This window comes from Cyprinus carpio, chromosome B4 (genome assembly GCF_018340385.1).
Source record: "Cyprinus carpio isolate SPL01 chromosome B4, ASM1834038v1, whole genome shotgun sequence".
In the NCBI taxonomy this organism is placed as follows: domain Eukaryota; kingdom Metazoa; phylum Chordata; class Actinopteri; order Cypriniformes; family Cyprinidae; genus Cyprinus; species Cyprinus carpio.
The window spans coordinates 34606083-34628836 of record NC_056600.1 but is presented as its reverse complement, the minus strand read 5'-3'; the positions used below and the strand labels follow the sequence as shown (position 1 = coordinate 34628836).

The window sequence follows — 22754 nt, the reverse complement described above, 5'->3', positions numbered from 1 at the left end:
TGAGATCTGTATAAAACTACAGTGATTCACTGCTTCAGGAACCTGCTGAAGATTCATTCAGTTTCACACAGGTCTAACTGCATATTACAGGTATTTTTACTTTTAGTTTTTGTTTTAGTTTTTTCTGATAGAAGTACTCTTCTAGATTTCGAGTTTTTAATAAACTGCACTGTATCTTGTATTTATTAACTGAACTGTTTACTCTAACACCTGAATATATCGTAATTTTTTGCCAATTAAAGAAACTTAAAAGGTAAAAATCAGTTAACCATATTGCTTTATACTGCAAAACTGTATTTTAAACAAATTTCATGTAAAGAATATTACCATTAAAATTAGATCAAAGACAGACCATTTTATTCTTTCCATCAAATCCCTTGAGAAGACAGAACTTGTTGATTTTCAGTGCATTTGTTATTCATAGAGGGCTGATATGGGAAGTAAAATTATGTTTGTAAATCAATTTGCAGTAACTGAAATCTGCCATCTAAATAACTTTTATATCATAATCACATTTTAGCACAGATTATTATACTGCCTGCCCGTTTTAATAAAGATAATGTGGGAAAAATAGAATGACATGAACATTTTAGAAGAAATAATTTACACCATTTTAATGAAAGATTTTTTTTTCTAATATAAAATTATATCGATTTTAGCGAACAAGACTTTTTTTTGGGGGGGGGGGGGGGGGGGGGGGGGGTGACGTCATTAGGCTGCGCCGCGCTCCTGCGTCTGTGATTCTGCAGAAGAAAGGTGTGTTCTCATTTAAAGTGTTTACATCAACACAACTCGTTTTGAGAATTGTATATAAAGCTGTGAAATTAATTTGTAAGCCGATGTAACACTTTAATGCTTTATCTAGTGATACTGCAGTCCCTATATAGTGAATCGTTTTATCTTAAACGAGTTCGCTTACTGGCTAGTAACGTTAGTGACGGAGAAACGGATCTTTTCTAAACTCCGAATCAACTGATTCAAATGAATCATTCACAAAACGATTCACTGTTTTGAATAGCTAGAACAGCGTAAATGCAAGGAGAACAACAAACACAAACGTGTAACTTTTACAAAACAACTGCGAATGGTTTCATGAAAGTGGATCTATTAAATATAATCTACAAATCAGCAAATATGAACCTTCAATATAATTTGTGTCCCTTTATTATTTGAGTGCTAGTTTTGATTGTTTTTTTTTTGTAGGTAATTTAAATAACTATTTCTCTGACTGACTCCCTCACCAGTGTGCTGACTACTGAAGTAGGGAGCTGATTGAGACACACCCAGAGATTTAGTTTGCATCTATTTTTCTTTCTGTTAATTATTTTCAAACAGGACAAAGTGTCCAAACACAGAAAAACTCCTGAATCATCTGAGATCCACGATTATAAAGATGGAGTTTATTAAAGATGAAAGTGAAGACATGAAGATTGAAGAAACATTCAGAGTTAAAGAAGAAGATACTGAGACACAAACAGGTTGGTTTTTATTCTCAAAGCTGAACTCACTCATTTGATCTGTATTATAATGTCCAGCTCTACAGAAAAAGCCCCTTATTTTGTGTAACATTAAACCCAGTATTTGCTTGAAGCAAACAATGAGACTTCAGTTTTTAACTTGATATTTGTAAGTGATTTTTCTGCTATCATCAAAAGTGCCATACTAATATATTAGCATATCTGAATGTAAAAAGCAGTAAATTATAATTACAACAAGCAATATATAGTCATATTTACTAGCCTACTTATAAAATAATAAAATATTTATCTTGGTAGAGTCACTGTATGCTGTTCATCTTTATTTTTCATAGAGCTTTTGTGAGCAAATAATACAGTGACCAGTAACTTCATAATGAACTGCAGCATAAAATCAAACCGTTGTTTTTGAGCGACGCAAACAGTTGATATCAAACACCTAATTAATGCACTAAAGAAAACATGTGTTGTGACTTTCACATCTGTCATCCTCAGTAGCAGTCAATCATCAGAAGTTGATGTAGGATGAGTGTTTCTTCTCCTGAACTCATGTAGCAGCACACGAGTGGGATCTTCTGCACATTAAGACACACAACAGAAATGTGAGGAACAAACTCTCAAAGGATTTCTAGGAACTGTATGAATGTAACAAGCAGGTTCTTAATAGTGAAAAATAACAATGGTCCAACCCTTCAAAGAGATCTAGATGGGTAAAAAAGCATAAAAGAAGCAAATACTGGTCAGATAGACAGGGAGTAAACTCTGCTAATTCTTGTCCACAGATGCCACCATTATTTTCAAGCTTTTCAAGAAAAGTTTTGGTCTATGAAAGATCTAATACTAATAGCATTAGAATAGAGAATAGAGTCTACACTTCACAGGTCATTTTTTATATCATTTTGAAAATGCCTATTTTGAGTGGAAGCTGAAACTTGCTGTTTTCGTGCATGTCTCTTTAAATGCAAATGAGCTGCTACTCCCCGCCCCCTTTTCCAGTATAGAGCTGTTCATTTTTCTAGCTCTTACCTCAGATACTCTGCTAAAAAAAACATCTGTTTGGTTTTGATTATCATGTCAGTCATGCTGAAAACTTATTGGCGTGTATTTTAAAGTCATGTTTAAACTTCTGGTGTATGGTTTTCTGAGCACACACATCCAAAGCATGCGCACAAGAGTATGGAGCGGCAACAATTTCCCCTCCGCGCTTCAAGCATTTAATAATCGCTCTGCTCCAGAGGCCTCATTTATAAAATGTTGCGCAGAAACTATCTTAAAATTGACCTTACATTCATCTCTTAAATATGTGTACGTGTGATTCATAAAATTAACGTATGTACAGAAAACACACATATGCGTCTCTTTCAGATGTGAAATCTATGAATCGCAAATGATCTTGAACTTGCGCGTAAATGAATGGTTTCAGCTCTCTGCCTTGTAAACGATTCCTAATTAATGTCATTAACATGTAAAAGATGTCCAGTCGTCATCCAAATCCTTTAATTTAGAACAGCGAGCTGCAAGAACAGCTTACACAGTGTCTACACCGGACGCGACAAAGCGACCGTTGAAAATCATTTGAAATTTGTGTCAATACGTCATAAATAGTAGTAGCAGCAGTTTTCTGTTGGGGATTTATTGTGTTGTGCCGCGCGGCATCCAGTGTAGATTTTTTCCTACCTCAAGCAATGCTAATTACATGGTTGTCTGCATTAAAAGGTATAATTGCTGCTTTCTGCAGTGCAAATATTTGTGATGAAAATAACGATACGTTTTCATCAGTTATTTTACCCACGGATCGCTGCATTTCTTACATATTTCTTCTCTTTTGCAATCAGATACAGATGAAGTAGCACTGTAAGATTGCATTTGTTTTAATGCATTATTGAGAGAGTGACTGCATGTGAACAAGTTTTGTACCTGTTTAAATCCTGCTTTCACCTCAAAACATGCAGTATCTAGAAGGAACAAACAAATTCTTTGAGTAAAGTAAGTTCACACTCATGTCCGTTATCGTCATCATAGCCTTTATATTCTTTCTGATTTGAGTGTTGTTTCTCTATTAAGCTAGCTTAATAAATGTAACATGTAAATTCTTGCAATGAATTGTAATCGTGATGGAGCAGTAGTGGACTGCTCTTGGAGCGAGTGAATACCACAGTGCTCTAACTTTAAAAAAAAAAAAAAATCTGCTCCTCGCTCCATTTAAAATCACACCGCTCCACTCCGCTCTGCTCACATACTCTGATGCGCATGGTAAGGGAGTATTCACACTAGGGGTTTTGAGCCACTCCCGAGCACGTTTAATCCCCAAAGCACAGTTTATTTGACTAGTGTGATCATTCCATAGCCGTACCTGGCCCGTTTGGAAGAGGTGGACCACAGCATGGTTCAGTTGGGCTCGAGTGTGATATACATGATGCTGCCTTCACATGCTATCAGAAACTTCAAATTTCCCACTTAGGAATGATTATGAGCTCATCACATTCAAGTGATTTGTTGTGGGAATTACACTGGTTGATAACCATAAACATTCACTGCTCTAGATCAAGTGGTCTCCAACCCTGCTCCTTGAGAGCTACCGTCCTACAGATTTCAGCTCCAACCCCAATCAAACACACCTGAAGCAGCTAATCAAGGTGTTCAGGGCTACTTGATAATTACAGACAGGTGTGTTGGAGCAGGGTTGGAACTGAAGTCTGCAGGACGGTAGCTCTCCAGGAGCAGGGTTGGAGATCCCTGCTCTAGATAGTCAGCTTGCTGACGATTTTGGAATTTTGATCAAATACATGCTTATTGTTTATAAGACATACAGTATGCTTAAAATGATTGTTCATAATTAGGCACTACTTTAAGGACAAGACAAGGTGATGTAGTTGTTGTTGAAAAACAAAAACAAACAAACAAAATAACTAATAAAGAATACCATTGACACCAGTTCATATCCAATTTCTGATTAGGTAACTTGTATTTACAATCATTTCGACAGCACGTGAAGGCAGCATAAGCGTGCTCCGGCCCGAAACCTAAAGTGCAGTTTGAGTGCAGGCCAGTGGAGGAGTGGGGAGGGGGACAATCGCACTCCGGCACGGTTCAAGGCAAGCGTGTCTAGTGTGAATACTAAGTGGCAGTACTAAACTAAGTTCTCTTTAATGTCTTATTGCACTTAAACTGTCAAATACACAAAATATTCTCAAAAACACATAATTTATAATATTATTGTTAACACAGTTTGTTATGTCTGTGAAGGTAAACAATTGGGAAAGAAATCACATGTTTAGCCTATGTTCAATGTACAATTTATTTATAAAGCACATTTAAAACAACTTCAGTTGACCAAAGTTCTGTGCATAAAGCATAAACCTAATAACAGCATTTATAAAATGCACAGACCTAATCGTTGCATTAGTATTGCATAGGCTTAAATACAACATACATTCCATATAACCTTAAAACAACCCAATCATCTATCATAAAAATCACAGGAGAAAAGATGAATTTTTAACAGACATTTAAATTCAGACACTGTAGAAGCAGTTCTGATAGATAGAGGCAGAGTGTTCCATAATTTGGGACCACCAAGACAATTTACAGCCTTGTACACAAAAAGCAACATTTTAAACTCAATACGGTACTGCAACGGTAACCAGTAAGCGTAAGATGTAATATGTACCCATTTGCGACTGCCCGTGAGCAAACCAACTAAAGTCGATGTATAGATGAGACCGGCAAGCCAAAGTAAAATGAGTTACAATAATCAAGTCGTGAAGAGATGAAAGCATATATTACAGTCTCAAAACTCTTCCTGCTCAGGAAGGGTTTAACCTTCACTAATGTACAAAGATGGTAGAAACCAGAGCTAACAGTGGCATTAATTTGTCTATCTATCTATATCTAATATTTAGCTTTAATTCATAGTCAAGTATAAAACCCAGATTTTTAGCATTGTGGACTTTATATGGGGTAAGAGAGCCCAAATCAATTGTGCTCAAGTCAGTTTTGCCATTTGAGCCGAACAAAACAACTTGTGTTTTATCATTAATTAGATGTAGAAAGTTATTGTAAGCCACGTTTTCAATTAAAGGAGACAGTTAATTGATTTATAGCAGACTTATCACATTTACGTGGTTTTTAGAGCTGAGTATCGTCAGTGTAGTAATGATATGATACACCAAATCTCCTAAATATAGATCCCATGGGTAACATATACAGTGAAAACAATATTGGTGCCAAGATTGATCCCTGGGGAACACCAAATGTAGAATGCGCTACAGAAGGTAATTAACATAATTTAGACGCTTCAGACAGCGTGCCAGTAGTGACGTCATAATCTTACATTTGTTAAAAAGTCCTAAATGATTGATAAGTGTTGGGAGAAAAGCAGATGTGTGTCAGATTTGTGTTATGTGCTCAGGTTTTAAAGAGACAGTACTGCTTTTAAAATGAAACCTGCTGCAGTCTGTGACATTGACTTTTTCTTTTGCTCTTTGATTTACATCAATCACTTCTCTGACTTTTGTTTAATGTTCAATTAATAGTTTATGCATATAGTTTATGTGAAGATTGTTTTAATTCCACTATCTTTCAAAGCCTATTAAATATTACAAATAAAGTATTTTGATTATACAGTAATAATGGCTATAATTAATGGCTAAAATTGGGAGGAAATTCATTCAATAGAGACAGATCAGTAGCAGTAATTGTATCAGACTGGTATCAGAATTGTATGAGACTGGTCTTCATTAACAATAGGCTACTTGATAAAAGATGCCATTAAACCACATATTTTAAATACACAATCTTCATGTTGTTTTACATTAATTTCACGAAGATACATTAAGATTCACTGTGAAATTGTTGTCATATAGTAATTTTTTTAATTGATTGACTGCACTAGTCTAAATATTTTGATGTCTGTTGCTTTGTGCCATTAAACTGGTTAACTTGTATTTTTTTAAATTCACCTCAGACCTGATGGTGCTGAAAGAGGAGCGTCAAGAACAGAATGAAACAAAAGACAAGGATCAAAATGAGAAACATCATGATTTCAAAACTGAAGAAGAATCGATTAGTTGCTCACAGACTGAAAAGACTTCCTCACCAAAAAAAGCTCAAAAAACACAAACTACAAACCTTTATTCACACCTTAGAATTCATACTGGAGAGAGACCTTTCACCTGCCAACAGTGTGGAGAAATTTTCAATCGTAAAGAAAGCCTTAAATTCCACATGAAAACTCACACTGAAAAGAAACTGTTCATATGCTCTCAGTGTGGAAATGGTTTTACACGGAAATATCACCTTAATGCCCACATGATCATTCACACTGGAGAGAGACCTTACTCCTGTAAACTGTGTGGGAAGAGTTTTACACGAAATGGAGATCTTAAGACTCACATAAGAGCTCACACTGGAGAGAAACCTTACATATGTAATCAGTGTGGAAAGAGTTTTACACAGAATAGTCACCTTAATGTCCACATGAGAAGTCACACAGGAGAGAAGCCTTTCACTTGCAAATTGTGTGGGAAGAATTTTACACAGAATAGTCACGTTAATGTCCACATGAGAAGTCACATGGAAAAGAATCCATTCATATGCTCTCAGTGTGGAAAGTGTTTTACACAGAAAATAACCCTTGATGCCCACATGATCATTCACACTGGAGAGAAGCCATTTGTATGTCAGCAGTGTGGAAAGAGTTTTACACAGAAAAAAATCCTTAATGCCCACATGAGAGTTCACACTGTAGACAAGCCTTTCACCTGCCCTCAGTGTGAAAAGAGTTTCACAGATAAAGCAAACCTAAAGACTCACATTAGAATTCACACTGGAGAGAATCCATTCACATGTGATCAGTGTGGAAAGAGTTTCAGATATAATGTAAACCTTATTTATCACGCGAAGATTCACTCAGAGAAGAGTTTTAAATGTCATCAGTGCGAAAGGAGTTTCACAGACAAAAATCACCTTCAGGATCATGTAATAACTCACATTGGAGAAAAGCCTTTCATGTGCCATCACTGTGGAAAGAGTTTCACAAGAGAAGGAAGCCTCAACATTCACAAGGTAGTTCACACTGGAGAGAAACCTTACAAGTGTCATCAGTGTGAGAAGAGTTTCACATGTCTGAGCAGCATGAAACGTCATTTGCGAACTCATTCTGAGAAGAAATCGCAATTTTCCTCAGAGTGACGAGGTTTAGAAAAAGCAATTTCTACAATCATCTGGGCATTCATTCTGGGAGACAATTCAATTGTAGTCAGTCTAGTAATATAATAATTTACCATCACACTGAAAAGTCATGCAAATGTGAGACCCAGTTTGTGTTTTTTGTTGAAGAGTTTGACAAGAAAAAAATGCTGTGTGAAATCAAAGCTATGTTCACACCACAGCTGAATGCAGGCTACATCTGATTATCACTTATGACTTCTTCTTTTACTTGCATCCTTCATCTCTTTATGCTTCACCATAAGGATTTTTATTTTTTTTCACAAGTTCGCCTGTCCATCCAGTCCTGATGATTAATGGTAAACAAACTTGGCTTGCTGTCCCCAATGGGGGCTTGAACCTGAGGCTCAGCTTGAGTTCATTTGATGCTGGGGCGGTCGAATGAGTGCTGCTTATATTGGTTCGTATTGATAATTGACAGGCCTGAACGATTAGGCTCCTCCCGAACCTACATTTGGAATTTCATTTTGTGCATTTGTACTCCTGTGCCCATACCTGTTCATCATCTCTGCTGTAGTTTCAAATATTGAACAGTTACAATAGATTCCCTCAAATTTTGAGTTGTCACGCAATTCCATGTGTTGATTTCCTCTGAATCAAAATATAAGTCAAACTTTTACCTTGCTGGGAAAAGCAACAGTGTAACTGGAAGATTACAAATAAACCGAACAAAATGACTTGTTCCCATTGATTGTAGGTGTATTTTAGCTTATTGTTTAGTCGATTTCAATTGAATGTTGTAATATCTGGATAAGTTTACTGATTTTTGAACTCTGAAAAAAAACAGGCAACTTTAAATTTATGATCAGGAAAAGCATGGAAATATTCTAGTTATATGCAGGTCTGAAATTTTATTTTAATTTTAATTGTTTATTTTGTTTATCAGAACAGTTTATTCATTGTTGTGCTTCCAGTAGCCTGTATGTACATGTACGTACTGTTTCCTTTCTAAGTAATTTGCTGCAATAAACAATCCTAAGCAGTTTGTCTTCCTTCCTTTTCTTGTTAATTACAGTATATATTAGAAAAAGTATTTTAAAGAATTTATGCATTCTCCACACTGTTTGTAGGCTTGTGGGCTGCTGGAGCCGATCCCGTATCTCGGGCCGAAGGCAGGGCAGCACCATGGATAAATGGCCAGTCCATTACAGGGCTGAATGTATTAAAAAATTAAAATTTTGTCATTATTTACTCGTACGATCCAAACCCATAAGAACTTGAGCAGCTGAGTTCAGAATGTATCCAAGATTATTCATTCTCTTGATGGGCGGGCCATAGTAAAGAGAGATTCAGTAGTCTAGAGTAGGTGATAAAGTGTGTACAAGAATTTCTGCACCTTGATATTTAGAGTAGGATGCCTATTTTACCTTTCCTGTCTTTGCGGACCAAGAAGGGAACCCTCGAGCACACCATAAGAAATAGGTGCAATCTTTTCAATTTTCCTGTAGTCCTCCAGGATGAGATCCCATCTGAACACTGCACCAGCCCTCTTCTTCTTGGGACTCTGGTGAATGGCTCAGAACCTGAAAAAAATATTCTAAGTCATACACATACAGCAGACATGCAACTGAGTGTCTTTGTCACCATCAGATAATATCTGTCAATGTCCAGGACCCTCCGAGCCCTCTTCTGGCTGCCATAGCCCATCAGGTTCTTGTTAGAAACTGGAGAGAACACCCTTACCTTCCAAAGGTGGTAGGACATCCGCACCATCAACTGATGGGTGAAGAACCAGTTGTTGGTATATGGTGGTAACTGAGGGCTGGGACAGGGGGCTCATACCAAAGCTTAAAATCTGGGCACAGCTTGCCGGAGTGTATACACTCTTGGCAGTCCATCTCTGGTCCTGCACAGTGATGGTCTTGCTTCATTCACCTGGCAACCAGAATGAAGCTGAGGCCCTAGCAGGGACTGGCCAGACTATTCCAGGCTCCCCAGTTTGGAAGACAATTTGTTTATTGTTCAAACAATGGTTAAACTAATACACACCACAGCCTGTCCAATACATAGGTGGAGAATGGAGCAGGTGTGGTGGTCCTCACAGAGACCATAGACGTGTCCTCACAGAAGATGAAGAGCGAGAGGGGCTGGGAGGAGAAGGCCTGGGGGCCCTTGCAGAGGATGGAGTAGAGGGGCTGGGGGGGCCTCCTATACACTAAATTGGGCTTCAGTGAAGCCAACTGGGACACACCAAAGCATGACTTGGTGAACTAAAAAGAGAAATAAAGTACACATCACATTAATTGCATCATGCATGGAGCCGTGTCTAAAGCCTCAGACTGTTGGGGTGCAGCTGAAGACTGAGTGGCAGGCTGCTAAAACAACAGTGGAAAGGCATAAGATGTACTGAAACTGCATAACAGTATTTTAACAGATATGTGATGCTATATTAAATATCATTTTCAATCACCTTAGTGGTGTGGAATCCAGAATTGTAGGCCACAGAGCTTTTTCAGTTTGAAAAGTTGAGAATCATTATTTATTGATATCATCTGCACCATTGTCAGGTGACCTGCATACTACGTAATGAGATACAGGTAACTTTGCTCTACCTTTATTAGAGCAGCGGTTTTCAATTGTTTGTTTGCAATCACATGATTCTGATGACGTGCAAAATTCAGATGGAGGTCAGGAAATGAAAAGCAGAATGGATGAGATGTTTGGATGATTCTCCTTACCTGAAGCGGATGACGAGGATTCTGATTTTTTTGTTTCTTCATTTAGAGATAATTGGTGATTATTTCACACCAAAACCTTCCAGTGGTTTCCATTTACATTCAGGAAACTGAAAACCGCTTGATAGTTTCCGAAGTCCACCTGAAATGTTTCCCAAACATGATGACTCCAACTGAATAATGATTGAGAAGGTAAATGCTGCTTTGGCAGAATTAAAATAATTATTATTGCCTCTTTGATGAGCATTTGAAATTCTGAGTGGATGAGTATATTTGTATAAAAAATGACTTCTCTGAAAAGCATTAGAACGTAGAACTGAACACACATCGCAGTTTATTTGTTTTACTCCTCCTCGATATGTTGCAATGCATAAAGTCTCTAGCAGCAGTGAGCTAGTGCTTATGCCAGCTAGGGACCATCTTCAAAGTACACAAAGGATTCAATTCAATCCAATTCACGTTTATTTGTATAGTGCTTTTTACGATACAAATAGTTGCAAAGCAACTTTACAGAAAATTAAGTTTCTACAATATTTTATAATAGCTTATCAGTGGTGACTGTCCGTTTATGTACATATGGCAGAAATGTACAGAAAAATCAATTAAAGACGTAATCAAACAGATGATGAACACAAGTCAAGTTAAGTCACCTTTATTTATATAGCACTTTTAACAATACAGATTGTGTCAAAGCAACTGGTGTGTCAATAATGCAAAATGACAATAAAAAACACTAATTAATTCAGTGATGTCATCATCCAGCTCAGTTCAGTTTAAATAGTATTTTTGCAAGCATTTGCAATCAAGTCAACGATATCGCTGGAAATGAAGTGCCTCCAACTAAGCAAGCCAGAGGCGACAGCAGCAAGGAACCAAAACTCCATCGGTGACAGAATGGAGAAAAAACCTTGGGAGAAATCAGGCTCAGTTGGGGCCCAGTTCTCCTCTGGCCAGACGAAACCAGTAGTTCAATTCCAGGCTGCAGCAAAGTTAGATTGTGCAGAGGACTCAACTGGTTCCTGTGGTCTTGTCCTGGTGGTCGTCTGAGACGAGGTCTCTACAGGGGATCTGTATCTGGGGCTCATCTAGTTGTCCTGGTCTCCGCTGTCTTTCAGGGCGTTAGAGGTTCTTTCTAGGTGCTGATCCACCATCTGATCTGGATACAGACTGGATCTGGTGGCTGCGGTGACCTTGGAATAAGAGAGAAACAGACTAATATTAGCATAGATGTCATTCTTCTAACAATGTAGCAAGTGCATTGGGTGTTATGGGAAGTGTTCCCGGTTCTGTTTGAACTAATTAATGCAGCCTAAAAATCCTTTAACGGATTTGGATATTAGAAGCATATTAGTGTTTTATGTTTAAGCCAGGTGAAAGAGATTGGTCTTTAATCTAGACAGGGTGTCCGCACGGTAGTAAAAAGAATCTACCAAAATTAACCCTCTGGAGTCTAAGGGTATTTTTGGGGCCTGGAGAAGTTTTGTCATGCCCTGACATTTGTGCTTTTTTCAGTTTCTTATAAATATCTAAATGGCTAAAGTCTAATCTCACTGTAATCAGCACACAAACTAGGCTATAATAAATATGTGAGCAGCATGTATGTACATGATTGTGTTTTTTGAGAAAAAAAAATGTTATGCGTGGTTAGTGAAAAAATAAAAATGTTAAATCACTTGAATAAGGCAATAAAACACATATAGAAAATTGGTTCCCAGGAATTTTGAGAACTGGAGCTTGTAGCCTAGAATTTTTTTTTTCTAAATGATGTGAAAATCATCTTGTTTACTCACTTACAGAAAACAATATATTGATTTAAATTTTCTAAGACACTTTTTGTTGGTAAAAGTCATATGCGAGTAGGCGTCAACTATCATGAATTCACACCTGAGAAGACAAAGGCCTGCATAATGAGCTGCATAATGAGCCATTCAGTCAGCTGTGTCACTGAGAGGGATGAGTTACAAGAAAGAATGTGAGGACAAAATAAATGTATATAATTTTATGTTTGTAGTTTATTTAGAATATATTTAATTATCCCACAACATAATTTAATATTCACTTGTGAGTGCAGTTAAACAGTTTATTAGGAACAATCAAAGCTGACTTTCAAACTGAATTTTTTGCATCATTACTCCAGTCACACAATCCTTCAGAAATCCTTTTAACAATCTTATTTTTCTACTAAAAAACATTTATTTTTATTTATTGTTATTATTATTATTATTATTATTATTATTATTATTATTATTAATGTTGAAAAGAGCTGAGAATATTTTTTTTTAGGTTTTTTAGGGGGGATAAATTGAAAGAACAGCAATGATTGTTACATTTGTTACAGTTACATTTATTGTTACATTTATATTATGTACATCAAGCTTTTGAATGGTATAGTAGTGTATATTGTTATTGAAACTTCATAATATTTCACTTGATTATTTCAGGAATTATAGTTTGGAAAAAGTCTTTGGAAAAAGTCTAACTAGTAAAATGTTTACACGTTATGTGAAAACTAGTACAAGTATATAAATAAATAAAAAGAGACTTACTCATGTTTATGATCTCTGCTGAATAAAGTGCTTCATTCTTTTTTCTGAGGAAATCCAAATCTCAAATCCTCAACCACATCACATTTTTTTGGGGTGAATTATGTCTTATTCCTCTCATCGCGAAGCAAACAGTAAAATAAAAAAAACTTGAAGAACAGTCTCGCTGTTGTCTTCTGTTGTGTGGGCGTATTCAAAAAGCCGCGCGCTTCAGCGAAACATTTGAATCTCAAATAGCGCGCTCTGCGCGGGGGCGTGGTCGCATTAGAAGATAATGAAGGGAGACGTGTGAAAAACGGACATCGGGTTGTTTTCATATGGATTACTTTATCAACAGAATATTTGTTTTCAGCAGCACTCGTTTAGTTTTAAAAGTAGACATGTCAGGCTTTCTATAGATATCTCTCTCATGTCTCTGTGTTGAGTATTCACTGAGTTACAGTTCATTTTATTGACGCGTTTGTAACTGAAGATCAGCGCAGAAAAAGGCTGCAGACAGCACTCCTTGTTTGTTATCTTTATTTTATAAGTGCACAATGTTTTGTTGTTATTATGTCTGTATACAAAAAAAAGTAGACCCTTTACAGATTCGATTGATGTATTGCTCTTCTCTGTACGATCAAAACTGAAAGTGTAATTTAAGTTCTTTTCGGGGTTATCAGGAGAAAATACCCCAAAACGCGTATACGCGTTAATCGACTCCAGAGGGTTAAGGCCCTTGAAAGGTAGTAAAAGGTAACAAATGCAATTTGACATGGTAGTAAATTTTTCATCACCACCTCAATATATAATGAGTTTCCATTTTTTGCTTAATATTTGTGTCTCCATGTTTTAACTTCATCTAGCCTAGTTTAAAAATATATATGGTAAACAAGACCCTGAGTGAGTCGGAGTTGATAACAATGACATAGAAGTAAACTGTGTAGTGTTCCGCTGTTGATAGGCTATCAGCGACACCAACAACATTTTCCACCTTTTTGCCTCAGTTGATATTAGCCACTTGCATCTATTTTCTACCAAATTTACAGTGTGAAATGGGGAAATGTAAGTTTTTGCGAACTTGGGTTGACGACCTGTCATTTAAAGACTTGCTTAAGCCCATCATGGGGAATGACCGGGAAGCATTTTGCACTGTCTGCAAAAAAAACTATAAATGTTACCTGGAACGGCATTACCACTATGAAGTCACACAGTGGATCGAACATTTCACCAGCAGCTCCCTATTTAGTTGTTTTGCGATGCTAGCAGCACTACACAGATCGCGGCAAATCATGCCAACTTAAGGTCAGCTGTCGTCGCACCACCTCAGCAGCAAAACGGCAGCAATAGCCAGACAGCAGACCTTACCATCACAAATATAGGGCTGAGGTTCTCTGGTGCCTGAAAACCGCAGCCAACCATCATTCATATAATTCGAATCAGGGCATTGGGGAATTGTTCCAAAACATGTTCACTGACTCCGATATAGCCAAAAGTTTTGCGTGTGGCAAGGATAAAACGGCGTACATACTTGCATTCGGCATTGCTCCACATTTTAAGAAGCTTCTTATAAATAGCATTAATGATTCTGGGCCATATGTTCTAATGTTTGACGAGTCTCTGAACCAGTCGGTGAAGAAGAAGCAAATGGATATTCACGTTCGGTTCTGGAAAGATGACCGCAGTTCCTTGGACATGCAAGGGCTGAAGACTTGCTGCAAAGCATTAAAGTAAGTTGATATTTTCTTGGTTGTTCTTTCTTATTGTCGTTATATCCCCATTTGGCCATTTTTATGTCATAGCTAGCCTAAGCGTTAGCCTTCAGAGTGAACACTGTTTCCCAATGGTAGCCTATTATTTTGTGTGTGTTGTGTTTGTCGGGGTGTGATTTTCTGAAATATGAATACTACAAATAAATAAAAAAAATGATTGACATACTTACTGGGACTGTATTTACTGTCTATCTACTGTCTATTTTATGAATAACCAAGTACCAAAACCAGGACATAGCGTTGTCAAGGCAGCAATTTCACTGGATCTAAACAAATCAATCTAATAATAGTATTCACCATAGCGGTGGCTTTCTTAATCTATTGAAATAATTTTACAATGTTTCCAAGACGTTCGTATATTTTATTTACACAGTAGGGATCACATACTACAACATATATTCATACCAACACAATCAAATTTGTGACTACAAAGTTTTATTTTAGCATGACTTTCCTCCATAAAAGAGACCAGCATGTAACTTCATAGCATGCGGTTAAAAACTCACGGACGTGTCTTGGCTTTATTTTTGAGGCAAAAAACGTCACTTTTAACAGCCGCCAGTCTTTGATAAGATGTGAAATATTCACTGGAATTTTGTTTCTTTCTATTACACCTGCCAGGGAATCCATTTTATGTGGCTAAGTTGCTGCATAGCAGGTAAAACACATTTAAATGGCTGTAGCCTACATTTAAAACAAATAATTAGCTAGAAACGATCCCACATGTCTACATTCAATGCTATGAAGTAGGTGCATCAAGCAAATGAAGAGTGTAGTGCAGACATTCCTTCAGGGAAAGAAATTGACAGGTGGCATTCCAGCTGGTAAGAAAATATATACAGTATGTGTAGGGACAGTAGAAGTGTAAAGGTCATTCAAATAAAGGCCATGTTCTAAGGGTGTTCTACTTTGGTAATGGGCAGTTAAGCAGACTGAAATGTACTTAAATGTCATTAATGATCCATTGACGGTTTATCAGCATTCGGTTTGCACCTTTTGCCATCATATGGCAGACTCAGCTTCTCCCATTTAGAAGACGAGGTCTATAATGGGGATTTTTCAGTTCTCTGGCCAATCTGCCGGGCCCAGAATCGCTCCTTCTCCGTCAGACACCGCTGCCGAGCTCCGTGCTTCATTGCGGCCGCCGCACTGTTAGACCAGCCATACGCTCCCCACGACGCTGAGGCTTAACCTTGCCTCTACCGGCGTCACTTCAATTTTTTCCCCGGCATCCTTTTATCTTTCGGCCGTGCCTACAATTCCTACAATCGGGAAGTGGACCACATTTAATCCTGAGGCAAACGGCGATTAATTTAGACGCTCCGTCCTCGCGAAGGTAAACAAAGTGGATCTGTACGATCTAAGCCATTAGTCTCTCAGCAATCCGTCAAACCTCACTCCTAAATCCACAACAACAAGGCTGCCAATATATCGGGACTCGAACTCGACTCGCTCGACAACTCCATTGCCCCACGGCACACAAAACCCGGCTCTCCTTAAGCGCTGGCTCGCAGCGGCAGGCTTCCAACAAGCATGGGCCGCGCCGCCGATCTCAACGCAGCAAAGCCTCACTGGCTTCCCGCTTCGACTCAACCTTTTACCGTGGCTCTTCCGGCCGCAGCGTCATCATGCAACCGGGCCTCAAGCTCTGGCGCTAGCACAGGCCGCGTGGCAAATACATTTTTAGGTAAGTCGCTAAAAAGTGTCGTTGGTTGCCGAAAGTTGTTAAACGACGTTTTGACACAAGGATCTTGATATTATTTTAGCCTCGTCACAAACGGCGTAGAATACAAAGAAAATTCTAAGATTTTTGTAATTTCGCAAGTATATTTCCTGTATTTTAAATTACACTTCACTCAGATAAACAAATGAAAAAGATTGATTTGCGAGAAAATGATTTCAACTATGTACCTAAATGACTCATTTCATTTTCCTCTTTCCCGTCTTCTCTTTTTTTCCATTGAGCATCTGGTTTCACAGTCTTTTGCCCAGCGAGCATTTGGTCTCTCAGCGGACGCAGTGTGAGAAAATCTCCCGGTCAAGCTCTCATTTTCCTCTTTCCTGTTTTCTCTTTTTTCCAGCGAGCGTTTGGTCTCACAGCGGACGCAGCAAGAAATTTCCCAGTGGAGCACTTACTTTTTCTCTTTCGTCCAGTGAGCATTTGGTCTCCCAGCGGACGCAGTGTGAGAAAATCTCCCGGTCAAGCTCTCATTTTCCTCTTTCCTGTTTTCTCTTTCATCCAGTGAGCATCTGGTCTCTCAGCAGACGCAGCGAGAACTTTCCTGGTGGAGCACTTACATTTTCTCTTTCGTCCAGTGAACATTTGGTCTCACAGCGGACGCAGTGAGAACTTTCCCGGTGAAGCACTTATGTTTTCTCTTTCTGTCCAGCGAGCATTGGTCTCCCAGCGGAGAAAGGTGCAAACTCGCCTGATCAGTCGCTCCAAATTATAACTATTCCCCATTGCAGGCCAGCAGGGCCCGTCTGTCCAGGTACAATGAGCCGCCATCACGGGCCCCCTGGCCAAACATTCAGACCCTTTCTCAAGATGCCAGCCCGCCAAACTCGGCAATCATTTGGGGGGGGGGTCTTTATTTCGGCGGCTGTCCTCTGCTCTTCAGCTTTTTGGGGGGAGTACTCTGGGTTCAGGCCGAACTCCGAGTTCGGAGCCCTCCCTTCGGACAGCACGCCAAATATGCATTATAAAACTTCAGTTAATTATATGTAAGTGTGAACTCGTGAAATTATGTTTTATTAACAAGGTTCGGGAGGAGAACGTCAGATACTTAGCCTAATTAGCACAGGTGGAGCACACTTAAGATAATCAACACTAGGGTATAAATACAGCTGACTTACCCCTATCCATTGACGGTTTATCAGCATCCCCCCTCCATCCCATCTCCTCCACTTAGAGTTCATTTTACACCTCTATATAGTGGGGAGTACTCTGGGTTCGGGCCGAACTCCGAGCTCAGAGCCCTCCCTCCGGACAGCACACCAAATATGCATTATAAAACTTCAGTTAATTATATGTAAGTGTGAACTCGTGAAACCAATGAAGGACTGCCTTGATGTGTTTCTTTACACAACTCTCAGCATGCCTTACCCTGACTTACTATGGTTTTGCAAGAGTCTCCTTCTTCTATCCCATGGCCAAGCCACTGTTGAAAGAGGATTTTCAATTAATAAAGACGTGGAAACATGCAATCTCCAGGATAGAACACTGGAATCACTTTGATTAGTCTGTGACCGGATCAGCAGTTGTGGGGGTGTTTTAAAAGTGCCTCTGACAAAGGAGCTCCTTGCCTTTGCCTCATCTGCAAGATCTCAGTATAGACTGTACCTGGAGAATGAAAGAAAAAACAAGGAGAGTGCTCTAAAGAGGAAGGCAGTGGAGGAGGAGCTTTTGGACCTCAGAACCCAGCATGAGTTACTAAGCCGTGTTTGTGAGTCACTTGAAAATGACGCGGACAAGTTGGCTGAGCAGGTTGAGGGAAAGGCCGGGTCCAAAATGGCTGAACTTATCATCAAGTCCAACACACTTTGCAGAAGGCAAAAAGAAAAAAAAGAAGAGCTCCACCAATTGGAGGAAAGAATTGAAGAGAAGTCCTCACAATTCAGACTTTTGTGCCTCTCCCCTCCGTCTTAATCTCACAATACTTAATTCTCTCCCTTCTTGTCCATTCATTTCTTGTTTCTCTCATCTCTTTCCTCCCTCTCTACATGTGTCCATGTATTCTCCTTTCCTCTGCCATCTCAATTCCCACAGCCCCCCTCTCCTATTTTTCTCCCTTTCCCTCCCTCTGTCTCTCTCGATCTCTCTCTATCTCTCTCAGTCTGCCAGCTTAAGTTATCAGCTGATGAATACAGGTCAAATTGTTACAACTTCTCTCTTAAAATTTGTTTTGGGACATGTTCAAACTGCCATTCATCAATGAATGAGTCCAGTGTAAGTCCAGTGTAAATTATTGTTACAAGTTACCCCTTGTGATGAAATAAATTGCTGTTTTGGGATCGTAATTCACTGCGCGTGTAAGAATGTGTGTATGTGGCTAAGTGTGTGTGATTTGACACACTTTATTATTATTCTTTATTAATGTTTATGGTTGTTAAGTGTTATTTGTTTTTAAGAAGTGCCAAGGTTAACTCAACTCGACACTACAAAAAAACAATTCACAATCACAATACTTAATGATCACAATTAAACATTAGTGTACCTAATGTGTATGATGGGTGTGACAGTGTCACACTTATACCTTATAGTTAGTAGTAAGTAGTGCTTTGAAAGTGAAAAGTGAAAGTGACGTGACATTCAGCCAAGTATGGTGACCCATACTCAGAATTTGTGCTCTGCATTTAACCCATCCGAAGTGCACACACACAGAGCAGTGAACACACACACACTGTGAACACACACCCGGAGCAGTGGGCAGCCATTTATGCTGCGGCGCCCGGGGAGCAGTTGGGGTTCAGTGCCTTGCTCAAGGGCACCTAAGTCGTGGTATTGAGGGTGGAGAGAGCGCTGTACATTCACTCCCCCCACCCACAATTCCTGCCGGCCCGAGACTCGAACTCACAACCCTTCGATTGGGAGTCCGACTCTCTAACCATTAGGCCACGACTTCCCCAGCATTTCTTTGTATGTCGTGTTGGTAGTAAAAAATATTGTGGAGGTGGTAAAAAAGGTAGTAAAAGGTAGTAAATTCAACTCTATGATTCCTGCATATACCCTGCTAGATTTAATCTGCAAGAGTGTGTCTGCCTCACGAACAGTGTTAGGTAGGTTATTCCAGAGTTTAGGCGCTAAATAGGAAAAGGATCTGCCACCCGCAGTTGATTTTGATATTCTAGGTATTATCAAATTGCCTGAGTTTTGAGAACGCAGCGGACGTGGAGGACTGTAATGTAACAAGAGCTTGTTCAAATATTGAGGTGCTAAACCATTCAGGGCTTTATAAGTAATAAGCAAGATTTTAAAATTTGCTGCATTTTGGACCAGATGGAGTTTGTTTATTAAGCGTGCAGAACAACCACCAAATAAAGCATTACAATAATCTAAACTTGAGGTCATAAACGAATGGATTAACATTTCTGCATTTGATATTGAGAGCATAGGTCGTTATTTAGATATATTTTTGAGATGGAAAAATGCAGTTTTACAAATGCTAAAAACATGGCTTTCTAAGGAAAGATTGTTATCAAATAGCACACCTAGGTTCCTAACTGATGAAAAAGAACTGACAGAGCGCCCATGAAGTCTTAGACAGTGTTCTAGGTTATTACATGCAGAGTTTTTAGGTCCTATAATTAACACCTCTGTTTTTTCAGAATTTAGCAGTAAGAAATTACTCATCACCCAGTTTTTTATATTGACTATGCATTCCGCTAGTTTTTCAAATTGGTATGTTTCGCCGGGCCGCGAAGAAATATAGAGCTGAGTATCATCAGCATAACAGTGAAAGCTAACACCATGTTTCCTGATAAAATCCCCCAAGGGTAACATGTAAAGCGTGAAAAGTAACAGCCCTAGAACTGAACCTTGAGGTACTCCATGCTGCACTTGTGATCGATATTTTGTGAATAAAACCAACATTTAAATGTTTGTCTATGAAACAGTAACAAGACATAACAATATAGATTTTTTTAATATATATATACATTTCACAAGTGATGCATTTAGATGGAATAATTGTGCTTTTTGCTTTTGGTTTTGCACTTTGCAAACGGTCCCTATCCTGCACTTTTACGTTAAAAGGTCTATTAGTTACAATACCTTAAGGAAGATTAAAACAATTAAAACACGTTGTGTGTTCTCTTCTACATTTGAAAACAATTATAAGACATTATGTTTCTTGTCCTTGTGCTAAATCGTTAAAGAGCTATTGAAGATGTCTGAGGCTGAATCTCTGACAAATGTCAAACCAACTTTATATCGGTGTTAGTACCATTATGATTTACATAAAATTTGAATTAAAAGTTAACTCACATCATCACAACCAACACAATCTGGTTCTGCTATTGCTCAGTCATGCTTACAGAGTGAAAATCATACATATTTTCAAGAAATGATGACATACCAGAGGTATTCACAGAGAGAAGTGAGCAACCCACACACGACTTTCGGGAGCGACAGCCAATAGGAAAGAAGACGGCAGAGCTCATGTGACCGTTCTCCTCTCAGCCGTAGATAAACATATGCAATGGAATAAAGTAGGCTCTGTTTCTCATTCATTTTTGTTTGTATGTACAGATTTAATTCATATTTATATTATATTATGCTGCATTATATCTGGATTAGAGGAGGACATCTATCCTGCTCTGGAATTCCCAGGAATATTAATCGTCTTTAGTTTGTCATATGATTGGAAGGAACAAGCAGTGGGCAGTTTTATTTGTTTATGTTTAGAAGACATATTTTTACAAATATGTAAGATCATGCACAGTTTGTTTGTTTTTAATTAAAGTAGTAAACTGATGCAACAATTAGACATTTTTTTTTACACACAAAACCTACTCAACCTGCATGAATGTTCACTGCCCTCTTTAGTCAGCAAACTGTGTGTCATGCACTTTCACTTTCTCAGTTTGCTTTCATAAAGACACTAGATCCAATCCGAGTATTTGTCTGTAAGATCATTCTTTCACTTTCAGTAGTGTTGGGAACTACCGAAAATACCTTTTGGTCTAGGCACAATAGTTTCTTGTTTATACAGGTTTGTTTGTGTTTCAGGTGTGGTGGCATGTTCCTTCTCCAACTGGTTATTTATGGTGTAGAATGTTTGACTGGCATGATTATGCGGATTTCTTTTTCCTCATATTTTGTCTTGTTTTTCAGACATTCTTCTCTTATCGCCCTGCATGTTTTTATAAAATGTTGGTCTTTATATGGAGAGACTGGTCACTGACTGCGATGTACACTTGCTTTGTGGTAGCCTAAATTATAATAGGCTCATTTTATAAACATTTTTCACCCAAATCTAGTGAAGCATCATAAAATGATAAACAAAGCACATTACAAATAGGTCAAAACGGTTTTAGTATCTAACTATAGAGGCATATTAAAGCTACTAAGAGTATTTGTTTAATGCACTGAATTATTTTAAAATAACTTTTTTCATCAGTTCCTATAGTTATCACTATGCAGATCTCTGCAATATAGAGAGAGAGTTTACAGAACCAAATCCTTATAAATCTTTGCAGTGACAGTTGGTCCTCTTAGCAGCCAGTGTAACAAACCAAATATATTCAGATTATTAATGGATTACAAACAGAAAGTTAGTTGTCATTTACTTCGTTTTATTGTGACGTTACAGAATTCTCCACTCTTGCAAAAACTTCCATTTTGATCAATGAAGCTGGCTTAATTGATCAAATTGATTAATTGAGTCTTCAAACACAAACTAAGCACTTTCTACCTATCTTTTTTTTCTATCTATTGGTAGAAAAATAGTGTTTTCCCTTGTTAATAAAAAGAAAATCACATTTCATATATATTGTAAACAAAGGGGAAAATAGCACATGCCCTCGTGCTAAATTAAGAATTTGTGATTTTAAAAACCCCATTAAAGTTTGATTTAAATCATTGATATGATTATATTATTTAATTATAATTTAAATATAATCAAGATTATATTTTCACAATGTTCTTTAGGATAATTTAATGTAGAAAACAGTAAATCAGAAAATAAATCAATTTAGCTGGGTTTCCAAAGACATTCACATTGTGAATGTTGTAATCTGGGACAGGTTGTGCTGAAATCTGTGACATTATTTTTTTGTCTTAGAAATAGTTTAATTATAGCAACTATTAATAGTTTTATAAGCAAACTTAATTTTTCTGCATTAATTTTTAAGTTTATTTGTATAGCGCTTTTTACGATACAAATCATTACAAAGCAACTTTACAGAAAATTAAGTTTCTACAATATTTAGTAGTAGCTTATCAGTGGTGACTGTCAGTTCATGTGCATATGGCAGAAATGTTCGGAAAAATCATAGATAGACGTTAACAAACAGACGATTAACACTATTAACAGCAATTATGCAATCAAACTTATAGCAAAATGTGGTAGTTCTGTATGC

The 22754-nt window shown here is 38.0% G+C and overlaps 1 protein-coding gene across 2 annotated transcripts; it reads left to right on the top strand.

The window, feature by feature from the left end:
- The first annotated feature begins 706 nt into the window (after positions 1 to 706).
- LOC109077368 (gastrula zinc finger protein XlCGF57.1-like) lies at positions 707 to 10035 on the top strand. 2 transcript variants are annotated; one of them, XM_042722928.1, is made up of 3 exons: positions 707 to 756; positions 1336 to 1478; positions 6442 to 10031. In XM_042722928.1, exons 2-3 carry the CDS (start codon positions 1394 to 1396, stop codon positions 7665 to 7667), a joined length of 1311 nt encoding a protein of 436 aa, XP_042578862.1. In that variant the 5' UTR covers positions 707 to 756; positions 1336 to 1393; the 3' UTR covers positions 7668 to 10031. The 2 variants fall into 2 exon arrangements, with proteins under 2 accessions (XP_042578862.1, XP_042578863.1); XM_042722929.1 differs by lacking the exon at positions 707 to 756 and adding an exon at positions 1971 to 2077 and having other exon boundaries at positions 1434 to 1478; positions 6442 to 10035.
- Positions 10036 to 22754: the final 12719 nt, after the last annotated feature.